At 32.4% G+C, this 12,803-nt stretch overlaps 1 protein-coding gene across 1 annotated transcript in view; it reads left to right on the top strand.

Moving 5' to 3' along the window:
• The window catches only part of LOC127717880 (protocadherin Fat 3-like), a 47,007-nt gene that overhangs the window by 19,074 nt on the left and 15,130 nt on the right, over positions 1 to 12,803 (top strand). Inside the window, exons 5-10 of the mRNA XM_052223741.1 lie at positions 4,354 to 4,502; positions 5,435 to 5,620; positions 6,350 to 6,471; positions 9,097 to 9,265; positions 10,030 to 10,163; positions 12,370 to 12,547. Coding sequence (XP_052079701.1) covers positions 4,354 to 4,502; positions 5,435 to 5,620; positions 6,350 to 6,471; positions 9,097 to 9,265; positions 10,030 to 10,163; positions 12,370 to 12,547 — 938 coding nt within the window. The remainder of the gene's footprint in view (positions 1 to 4,353; positions 4,503 to 5,434; positions 5,621 to 6,349; positions 6,472 to 9,096; positions 9,266 to 10,029; positions 10,164 to 12,369; positions 12,548 to 12,803) is intronic.

A 12,803-nucleotide genomic window follows, 5' to 3' on the forward strand; every position in this document is an offset into this window, starting at 1 on the left:
AATGCGGGGTTCACTTCCTACCACTGTCAAATTCAAGGGAATATTATTTTCGACCCTTTTTCGGATGTGACGTACTATGATTTGGTGGCATTACACCTTAAGGTATTAGTAAACAGGGGCAATAACATACATACAGTGTGAAAAATAACCCAACATAATTAAAATAATAATAATAAAAATTTTAAAAAAATTGATAATAATAATGAATGGAATTCATTGGACACGATGTTTTTTTTTTTTGGCTTATATCTGGGACTATTATTCTAGTATAGTATGTCCTAGCATATTATACCTTATTTGATTATCATGATTATTCTTAGAGGATTTTTTTTTAATTTATGCATTTATTATAACAAAGCCTTTTTTAAGATTTCACAGTTTTCCTCGTATGTTAAATTTTGGCTATACCCTCATTGAGCAACTCAAGATTAGATATTCACGAGGTGAACCACATACAAAGTTTGGACTCTGTATTATATTTGATTTAAATTGGTCGTTTTTTAGAAATGAAATTTTGTTCTCTCACACACATTGTTGGTAAAGAAGATTCGAATTTAAATTTTATAAACGATATAGTAACATTTTTCAAAAATGACATTCTGTACTTATATTCAGAGGAGAAGATTTTTAAAACTTAGATCAATCAGAACAAGAATTGCCTCTGACAGCAATGTTTGTTGACCAAAATCAGTAAGAATGAGAAAATTTATTAAACACAATCCATAGGCAACACCTGCCAAGTTTTTATCCAGCTGGGCCTGTGGTTTTGGAGAAGGTGAAAATGAGAAAGGTTTTTAAGATGAATGCCGATATACGACAAGTGATAGTAAAAGCTCATGTGGTCTTTTGTCAGCACGAAGCAATACAGTCAAGATCTGTAAAAACGGACAGTTCCATGCTCATGTCTGTTATTGTCATTTGGTCGATGACGACAGAAAAAGCACAGTAATTTTGGAGATCGCGTAGAGTGACGCATTTTCTTTTACTTACAAAATGAAATAATGTTGTCAGCACTCCTCCTGAATATGTAATAAATAAAGCGTCAAAAAGGCTTTCAAAACATGGCCATGCCGGTGAAATACATTCAAAGGATATTAATTGCCCTACAATATTTTTTTTACCTTACCAAAAATGCCATAAGCATTAAATCTCTTTAATCTGTTTTCAGTATCTACTAATAATTGGAAGTTGCCTTTAACCTCATTATACCTGTCATAAAGCAGGGTAACATAATGACAAAATTATATATATTGACACATTGGTACGATAATTGTTGGTGAATATTGCAAAATAGATAATATTCGTGGAGTGTATAGAATATTACTCCTGAAACATTATCCTTGAAATGATAAAAAAAATCATGTTTAAGGTGGTACCCAACACCTTGACTTATATCAATTTGGCTCGTTTAATTTTCATAAAATTTTGACAAAATGTTTACTTTGACCCTTTGACAAAAATATAAAAATTTCAAAAAATTTGAACCAACCACTTTATCAGAAAAATTTGGTTGGTTATATAGCAGTTTGACAAACCCATATTTTGATCATTGAGAAGCTTAATATTTCCTTAACAATACAACGTAATTAAAACGTTTAGCTGATTTTTACAGAGTTATCTCCCTGTAGTGTTAGGTACCACCTTAACTACTGTCAGTATCAACAATTTGAAGCTATATTGCAACTGTGTAATAACTTGACAATTTGCGATGTATTTCTTTAGTGAAAAATACTTTGATATACAATAAATACTTATTGTTGACATTACATACATTATAAGATCTAAACCAGGATATTTCGAGCCGATGTTACTGTAATAGTATACATGTTAGTATTATACATAAATATTTGTAAGTGTTCATATTCTATACTTTGGTTATTAGTAATACGTAAAAAGGAATTACCAAAAAAAAAACACTGAAAAGTACATCAGACCACATCAGCCACCAACACCCAACGCTTCAGAAAAAAACCAAATATATGTCCAGACAAAGACAAACAACAACAAACAACACATGGTCCAGATAGTCTTTGTACAGGAACAAATTTAAACAGTTTTACGTGCCCGCACCCCTCCCCTTTTACCCTTATAAGTATTCTTTAAATTATATACAACAATCTGGTTAAAGAATGCATAAAATTAATTGCAAATGGGTGATATTTTTGTTCAAGCATATTGTTTTTCTTAAATTGTTTAACATTTCACAGCGGTATAACATGTTACTTTAATTATTCTTCCCTTAGTTTATTTATTTTGTATTTACATTGTATCATAGATCAAATTTATGTGTTCAGTGTATGTTCACTGGTGTTGATATGTCTTTTGATTGAGTGAAGCCATTTCAATTGATATGTTATAGTGTGTCTTTTTATGTTGTGATGTTACACTATTGTTTCAGATAAGGGTGAAGGTTTGGTACCATTAAAAACGTTTAAACCCGCTGCAATTGTTTGCACCTGTCTTAAGTCAGGAATCTGATGTTCAGTAGTTGTCGTTTGTTGATGTGTTTCATAAGTGTTTCTCGTTTCTCGTTTTTTATATAGATTAGACCGTTGGTTTTCCCGTTTGAATGGTTTTACACTAGTAATTTTTGGGGCCCTTTATAGATTGCTGTTCGGTGTGAGCCAAGGCTCCGTGTTGAAGACCGTACTTTGACCTATAATGGTTTACTTTTATAAATTTTGACTTGGATGGAGAGTTGTCTCATTGGCACTCATACCACATCTTCTTATGTCTAATGACCATTTATGGGATATGTTTTCCTATAGGTTTGTTTTTGTCTTTTTGTGTATGTTTGCATTCATATAATGTTTACATGTTATCTTTTTGTATGGTTTGGAAATGATTTCTACTCTTAAAAGTTACTATCTAGTGATTAAAATATTCAAAGAATACATAAAAAAAAAGATAAAGACAAAAATAAATAGATTTTGATTTTATTGTAAAAAGAGATTTTTGAAACTCTCGTAAGTTAAAGTTGATTGCGATCGCGCAGATAACAGCGTGGGTAGTTTAAAGAGAGGTTGAAAGCCACTTTTTGTTACTAACAAGTTTTTTGTAACACAATGTGACGTGTGAAATGTAATGTTGGAAACAGAATTGTGAAGATTCAAATATTGTGTCATAAGATTATTGTGATCAACTATGATTGTCAGAAAGATTGATAAAGATTTGTGATTATTCGCAATGAGATGTCTACTCTCTTACTTAGGACGTTGCCTAAAACTTATATGAATTGAAGTTTAGAAAGAGGAAGAATATACTAGTATATAAATTTTTAATGTGAAATTTAAATAAAAAGAAAGTTTATGTGATACAGAATACAATTGTGATAATATATATTGAGGATTTATCCATAATTAACGATGATGATTTACACATCTTATTTTATAACATCTGTGCCGTAGCTTGTTAGGAAATATTTATATAACACAGTTTTACATGTTTCACGACTAAAGGAATAGATTAAGATAATTTGGAATCTAGTATATGGTATCTTTATATGATATTGTTCGTATTTTAATTTTGACCGAAAAGTAGGGGAGTGCAAAACAGTTGTGTTCATACCTTTAAGATAAGATTACTATCGACCACCTCCATGCTTCGCCAACGCCTTATTCTCTCCGAACATCAAGTGAAGACAAGACTAAAAACGGGTCTGCACCTGCGTCGCTGCACGTACTAGTTATAGATTGAGGTAACATGTATACTGGAGCATAACTAATCATTCTTTGTCAATGAAGCGAAGAAAACTTTCACGAAAATTTTCCTAGTATGATGAGTGTTGTAAAAATTCAAACTATCGACAAACATATAGTGGCGACACGGCTCATATAAATAGATTATTCGCTACAACTAAACATTATCAAGCTGCATACCCAATATTATATCATTCCCTTCAATAGGAACAAAGAAAACTTTGACTAAAATTCTACTTGTACAATGAGTGTTGTAAAATTTCAAACTTTCGGCAAACAGGAAGTGGATACACCGTAGATGTAAAACCAAAATTATAAAGCTACAGACCGAATATTTAGATTTAAATCATTCCCTTTCACAGAAGCCTTGAACAGATTTCTTTCGGACGAATGGACGGACGGACGGACGGATGGGGTCGAGCGGTTACCAGACTTGCTTCCGCCTTTGGCGACGCAGGTAAAAACAGTTTAGCACATCGAATATTACGTTGTTTACTGTTTATTAACACATTTATATGGAATAACAGTTAGCACATATATTAGTATTTTTTTTCGGTAGAAACAACTGAATGATAACAAATGAAAACAAGCACACTTTAAGTCTTACAAAGCTTATTACATATATTTCAAAATTATTTTCGTAATTGTTTGTTAGTTACGAATATGCTGGATCTGTTATCACGTATGGAAATGGTAATGACTACAGGACAGCTACATTTGCCACAGACCAGACAACGTTTGACTGGGGTACAGCAACGGCTGGTGGTAACAGAGACCATGCAATTCACGCCAGGATTACTCCAAGTATGAGTTTTAGGTTTTATTAGCTCTAATGTTTTCGAATTGATGAAAAATAAAAAGATTTGACACGATTTAACAGGCGATATCTATCCGCTAAAAACAACATGATGTTATATACATATTTATTTTCGTAATCTTGTATCTCTTTAATATTTACCTGAAATATTCTGTACTTTATCTACGGAACCTTAAATCCGAAGTATCTGCAGCATGTGGGGCAAAGTTATACAAATGTTTACACACATAATGGTCATTTTTTAAACTCGATTGATAATAATAAATAAAAATAATTTCAACTGTTTAATTTGCCTTAGTATGATTGAATGAGTAATTGTAAGATATATCTAAACATTTCTATAGAATATACCTTAATAGGTGAAAAAGCGTTCCAACATTATTTTTTAATCAACAATACTCCAAAATCGTTCCATATAGATCTGTTTTAAAATTGATACTTTCTAGCAAGGCATGTCACCATTAAAATGTAGTACTTTTATTCTGATCTTCAAACAAACCATACTGTTACATGTGGATGAAAAAAATATCATGCTGAACATAATTCGTAACGTTATTATACTTTTTAAAATTTGGATGGTATATCATTAAACATTTTCGATTTATAACTTATTCCCGATTCACGATACTCGTAACCATACTTTACTAAAAACGTAAAAGAGGATTTTTTCGAAAGCTTTCATTACAATTTTCGATGCTGATATACATTTGAAGATTGCAGATTGAAAGGTCAAATATATCATATTTGTCAATACTACCAATCGGTATTTATGTACATGTATTATATAATAAAAGGAGAGGCATGAGTTGATCAGACATTAACTCAACAACACAAAAAACTAAAAGCAATCTAGAAGTCAACATGGTTGTGTTTGTTATTACATATATTTCTCTATCTTTAATTCATAATGTAATTCTAGGTCAAATTCCAGCTTTCACAAACCTGGATGATACTGTTGCAATAAGCAATAATGAAGTAGCCGGAACCGTTCTTTTTACCCTCGCTACGAGTGACAGCGATCCTGAAGATGCCGGTCTGTTGACTGTAGCACACACTGGGAGCACTGGATTTGCTGCAACTTTTTTTGAACTCGACTCTTCAACTTGTAAGACATTAACATCATTATAAATTGTATTTTTAAAATTTGGTCGTCATAGTTACAACATTTGCTTTATTATAAGATAATTGTCAAATTAAAAATAGTTTTATTATAAAAAAGACCACATTTTGTAGAGTTAAACATATGCTGCTCCTTGAAAAGGATAAAACATGCTCAATTGATTAAGGGAGTCTCTCAGAGATGCTTTCTAAATTATTCAAGAACTTTTAAATCGATAGACAAACTTTAAATGATGTTACCGTAAAGCTGATATCTATACCTAATTCCTGAATAGAAAATACTTTGTGAAACAACCATTGACTTTGAACTGGCACATTAACATATGGTTCATTGGTTATGGTTCATATGTATATTTTGTATTTTGCGATGTTGTAAATACCATTTCAAGCCTGAAATGTACTACAAATAGTAATTGTAATTTAAAACTCAAAAGGCAATAATATGATCAAACTTTCAGGATTTTCATTGGCTTTCTCACATTTCTCGCAACAATAAAAATATCAGATGATAAATCTTATACGTCTGAAGCGCTTTTCTGTATTTACCTTCACCAGGAATGCTTAAACCTAAACATTTCATTGATTGATTGGTGATTGCATTATGCCGCATTTAAACTTTTGAAAGCCAGAAGTTGTAGAAATATGTTGACACGTATACAAGAAAGAAATTAAACACAACTAATAATAATTAAATATCACTTTTTGTAACAAACAGTGGAAGTTAAAATTAGGTCTGGTGTTTCTCTATCCCCTGGAAATCATGATATGACTTTCAGTGTAACGGATCCATGTTCAAGATCTTCATCTGGTACCCTGACGATACGAGTAGAGAATGATGTAAGTATTTTGATTACATTTGCTTGTTGCATCCTATACCGTGATTTACGACATGGTCCATTAAATTACCAGGATATTAGTAATAAACATGCAAGTCCTGTACTTCTCGTCAGGCTGTTACGTATAAGGTAGCACAATACAAAGATCTTTTTACTTCCAATCTCCAACCTTTAAAATGATGTTACTTTCTTATGACTGCATACAAACTAATAAAAGAGGTATATATAGATAGATAAAAGATTAATCTTTTAATTGAATGCAATATTTTTGTCATGCAATCATTATGTAATCAATTATTATGCAATTAATGGCAAAATCTTGGTCAGTTCACTTGAATGAATTTAGCTCTGACATCTCTATAACTTCACTAGAAATTTTAACGTTATCTCAATCAACACAGCAGGAGCTACAAAAGGGTGTCTCAAATTGTCGCTATCGTATTCCATTTTCTCAAGGGGGCCTCGGTGGCCGAGTGGTCTAAGTAGTTACTACTGTAATCACTAGCCAGTCAACACTGAGGTTGTGAGTTCGAACCCCGCTCATGCGGGTGCACTCGACTCCAATCTTAATTGACTAGGATTGTCAGTTTTCCTATCGAAGGTCGGTGGTTTTCTCCGGGCACTCCGGCTTCCTCCACCAATAAAAACTGGCCGCCACGAAATAGCCCAAAAGCGGTGCTTAAAAGTGGCGTTAAAACACCAAAAATCAAATCAAAATCAACCATTCTCTCATAAATCTGTAATTAGTGTAAACATCATTACCACATGCAAGTAGAGATTATTTGATTAGGTGTAAAATTTGATCTATACATTGTATCCAAAATCTGAGACACCCTTTTGTAGATAATGGCTCTAGAAACAACATATTATAAAATCAACCCTCTCGGGGTATCCATGAAGAAGCTAATTTCAATTGAAAGTGGAAATTTCTTGTAAAATTTTGTAGACACAGTTAAAATTATAATTAATTACATAATTGTTGTATAATACTAACATTGCATTAATTTGAAAGAGTAATCTGTCAACTATCCATAAATACCACTTTTATAAATTTTCAAGCATTAAAAAGAAAGTTACAGCATTTTAAAACTGGGGAGTTGGATGTATAAAATCTTTGTATTGTGCTACCTTAAGTGTAGAAAAACTAATAAAATAAAAGTCCTGGCCTTTCGATCAGAAAACTTTAATTAGAACTCGAAGTACAAAATTTGTACTCGAAACATTACATTTCTTTTTTTTTATTGATTGATAATCGTACTCGAAACCATTATGCAAGTCCTGGCATAAGAAAATGAATAAATAGTAAATTGTCATGTAGTAATATCTTCTTTTTATTGACACTTTTGATCTATGATAAATAATTCAACATTTAATTAATTTTTTTACCGATATGTTGTTTTTTTAGCCCATAAATTTAGATGGAAAAAACCCTATTAACTGATTGATGCTTTACAATGCCATGTTTACTTGAATTAAAAACGATTGAGAACTAAGTAAAACAATACGTTTAACCCTGACATGTATTAATTTGCCACTTCCATGGCCTGCACCTCGTCAATAGCTTTCATTGCTTAATTGATTAGGATTTTGTCAAAGAAAGTATTTGGTATCAATTACAAATCGTTTATGATCTCCTTTATAACAAACTTTTTTTTCCATTCCAAACGAGTTAGATCCCGAAATTGGTAAAACCACTATTATAATACCTGACGACCTTATGTTGAATTTTAAATATTTTTTTCTTGTTTTATTGTATTGTTTAGGTTAATTTCTCACTTATGCAATTCCATATTCCCTTTAAACGACTTTCCGTTTATTTTTTTGTGTTTTAACTTTATATTTTTTGCATAAAAGTAAAAAACAAAGTTATATTAATCAAGTTTTGTTATCTACATGTATGTGCAAAAGCATTTTATAGAAAAGATTTTTTGCTTGTGCCACTGGCTGCACATGTTTGAAACAGTTCTTACAGTATACTTTCGCTATCGATTTTATCCTCGTTTCTATATACATGTACATCTTATGACGTATGTATATAGAATAAGGACATTTTTTTGTTTTTTTCATACTGACGTTATCAGCAAGAATATCGTTATTTTTGGTTTAGAATATGAAATAACAAGAAATAGTAAGTAAATAAACTCATCATAGATATCAGGATAAAATTTTGTACGCCAGATGAGCGTTTTGTCTACAAAAGACTGATCAGATACGCTCGAATTAAAAAAGTTAAAAAGGCCATATGAAGTACGAAATTGAAGATCATTTAGGACCCAAAATTCCTAAAGGTTTTGCCAAATACAGCTAAGGTAATCTATTCCTAGTAAAAAAAAAATTACGCGTACAAAAAGTTGCGATAGTTGTTCCATTGTATAAATGCAGCTGTATACGTTTCATTGATAAATTGACGCGGATGAAGATGACATTACTGCATGCAGTGTTACGTAACGTCATTTCCTTATTTTGCCGAGTATCACGTCCTTTCCATGATTTACAAAATATTAGGCAGTAGGATCAAAACGAAAATGTTCAAATTGCCGACAAATCACACCATCAGATTAACGATGATGTTTTTGGGTCTACATATTTTCAAAGTCAAATCATGAACAATGATTGAATGTTACAGCCACCAGTGATAACAAGTCTGTCTACAAGCAGTTCCACCACTATATCTGAAGACTTAACAGCAGAAACGTTATTGCATACCCTTATCGTAACGGACTCAACGCCTACTACGTGCCAGCTTGATTCCACTGGAGTTCCATTTGAAATCAAAACTATATCTGGCAGCACGAGTAAGTTTGTACTTCATTGCTGTTCACTGTTAACATTTACAAAAAGAAAGACCATATTAAACTGCATGATAATTCTACTTAAAATTTTCTTAGAAAAGCTTTTGCCGATTGTGTGAGCATCATGTGTGGAAGGATAACATTGTTTTCCCCTCCTAAAACCTAGTATTTTTGTTGTTATAAGATGTCGACGTACATATATACAAGTATTTTAAACACAAAGACTTCCCAATCTGTATTTTCTAAACCTTGATTTACTAAAACTGGAATTATCACTACTGGTTCCCTCTTCATTCAAAAGTGGCTCCTGTGTTTATTCAACATCGTGTTACACTGTGCGTCATTTATTGCATATCTATTTACAAATTAAAAATTAAGATTCCATGTCGTTATTAAAAAAAGTATAATCGGATAAACATACGTATTTTTTCCATTACTGCTGGACACCAATGATCACATGACTCTCTTCCTCTTCCTATATTCATGAATCTTTTGCTTTCAAAATGTTAGACTATAAGCGTCCTTATAATGATTTCAAAATATTATATAGAAATAAGATAATATATTATGAATGCCAATGGAATAACTATCCACCACAGAACAAAGTACGAGGATATAAATAACTATAGGTTTATGTGAGGCCTTCAATGATGATCAAATGGAACAAATTCAGTCAAAGTTTTACAGTACCGATATTCTATGGATTTTCACCAATATATACAGATATATATATATTATTATATACCTTTTGTTATGTATGTCTTTAGATTATGGCATATTCTTGACTGCCGGTGCATCCATGGATTACGACACACAAAATGCATATGTCCTGGATTTATCTTGCACTGATTCTTATGACGTCACAACGGGCGTTTATACTGTGTACCTTGTAAGAAATGAGGCAAGTAAATTACTTATTGTGTTTTTAATATTCAACATTTTATTAATTGAAGTAAATACAATTTTGTATTTACATAATTCTAGAAAATCATGTAAATTGTGGAAGGAGAAACGGAGTAAGAGAGGTGAAAGATAGCAAAGGGACAATCAAAATATATAAATCGAAGAGGGGCGTAAAGGGGGGGGGGGGTATCTGCACGGAAGAACGCGAAATAAAATTGCCATTTCACGATGAAAGAACAATTAAAACTTTCTTGCACGTTGATCTTTTTACTGAATTCACGAAACACGGTGAATAACGAACCTTTTTCACGGCTGCACGTGAAATAAAAATGGCAAAACACGTTGCACGAAAATAACCCTTTACCACCCTCATCGAAGGTTAACCAACAAAACCATGGTAAAAAACGACGATAAGAAAAACAAGTCTACAAAACTACTACATAAAAAAACCAAAGAGTCAGCAACACAAATACCACCAAATACAAGGGGTTTTCTCATGTCTTGCAGAAGGATTAGCAGTTATAAAGCTTTTTCTATAGAACCACAGGCACTTGTCCTTGAAAAAAATACCTATATACTTTAAACAAAAAATGTCAGAAACAAGTGCCTGTGTATAGAATATACAAATTCTAAACTGGGTGACAGTAGTCGTCGTTGTTCAGCTAAGGAGAAAAATGCTTTAGCAATTGTGGATTTGGTTTTTGAATTATTCATACCACAGTTGATAAAATCGCACCATTTTGAAAAATAAAAGTCGTAAATCTTGAATCAGGTCATTAGGGGGAAAAGGAATCGACAAGGCCCCAAATTCTAGCTCTGTTGGGTAGCTATGTATTTATGAGAAGAAAGTTGTATTATAAATTCATCAAACTGTCCTATGTTCACGTAACATTTAAGCCCCTTTTCGTGGCATGTTGGGTTTCTAGAGGTTGGCATACATTAAATTTTGCGTGAGAGATATGTGCTGTCGTGATTTTGTTGGGCGGTCCGATTACTCTAGCTCATTGGCAATTGACAATTGACCCATACCAAAACATCAAGGGGGAGTGAACTATCGTGTACCGGAATGTAGCGTTGCTTGCTTTACTAGTGGCACCTGTTCTGTTGCTCATGACTGGTGTAAGACGCTGATAAGTAGTTTAAGATGATAGTACACTTATAATATATACCAGGATTACCATTGTGTACGCCAGACGCCAGTTTCGTCTACAAAAGACCCACCAGTGACACTCGAATAAAACAAGTTAAAAAGACCAAATAAAATACGTAGTTGAAGAGCATTGAGGACCCAAAATCCCGAAAGGTTATGCCAAATACAGCTAATGTATACTATTCCTTGGGTAGCAAATTCGTAAAATAATTTCGAAATATTCAACGTTTTGTAAACAGTTGATTTATTATTATGACCATATCAATGATAATAATGATAGGTGATGATATTTACATACTTTCATGTTTGTTTGAATACAAATTTAAGGATACATAATCGGATGATTTAATGCTTATAAATAATTAGATAAATGTTTTCATTTTCATTAAAAGATTGTGATCTTGAATGTAACATAACATAATAATGTAGCAGTGTGATTTTCCATATAAAAGTGTTCATACAAACGACGGTGCGTTGCTTGTTCCGCCTTATGCTCCACAAAACCTCTTTCAAAATTAATAACATCCATTTTTTCAGCTGCCAAAACTGGACCTTGGAGTTCTGATACACCACTTACCCTTAGGTCGGTGTATATCAAATGTGGAGACTAAAAACTCAAATGTGTTTTAGAGAACATACAGTCTTAGACCTATTCTACGTGCAATAGAATAAACACACATTTTATTACTCTGTCATATTTACAAGTATTTCCCATTCTAATCTTAAAAAGCAGATTGTAAGAATTTTTCAAACAGTGTTTTATGAAAATGTAGAAACAAACACCTTAAGCTTGTTCAACGAAGGGAAAACTAGTCCTTATACAATCTGATTCAAACAAAATTAAAGCTGTCCGAAACTGACATCATCAAGATGCTTTATTTCTTCTATTGTCAAAATATTCGTTTCGCTTGGTAGACTTGTTTTCCAAAACCTTTTCCCTTTTGAAGATATCATTGAATACGACTTATCAGCGGATCTTTTACTGGCATCATCAACATTAAAAGAGGCACCACTTCTTCGAGATTACCATCAATTAACTGTTACTTTTTTCTAGCCTCCAACAATAAACGGACTACCAAGAGCTACCGATATACAAGAGGATGTTGTTGTTGAGACAACACTCTACACATTATCTGTAACAGACCCAGAAAGTACTGTTGTGACATGTGATGTCACAGCAATTACTCCAAATACAAATATTATGTTCATCAAGCCATCGTCAAACTTTAATGGTAAGTACCGAAACTAAAAGTATAAGAAATGGCAATGGAAAAGTCTACAGCTATCACTATACGTGTATATGTCGCAAGGATAAAAACAACCATATGAAATAGTGTTCTGCTGAAACGGCTTTCCATTCTTCTTATATCATCTGATTAGTTCTTCAGTAAATTTTTCCTCGCGGGGTTATGACGTCCTAATGATTTTGAATAACGTAATCAAGTTTCACTATAACAATAAGTTAACTTAAGTTTGTGAATTATATTA

This window comes from Mytilus californianus, unplaced genomic scaffold (genome assembly GCF_021869535.1).
Source record: "Mytilus californianus isolate M0D057914Y unplaced genomic scaffold, xbMytCali1.0.p SCAF_1, whole genome shotgun sequence".
In the NCBI taxonomy this organism is placed as follows: domain Eukaryota; kingdom Metazoa; phylum Mollusca; class Bivalvia; order Mytilida; family Mytilidae; genus Mytilus; species Mytilus californianus.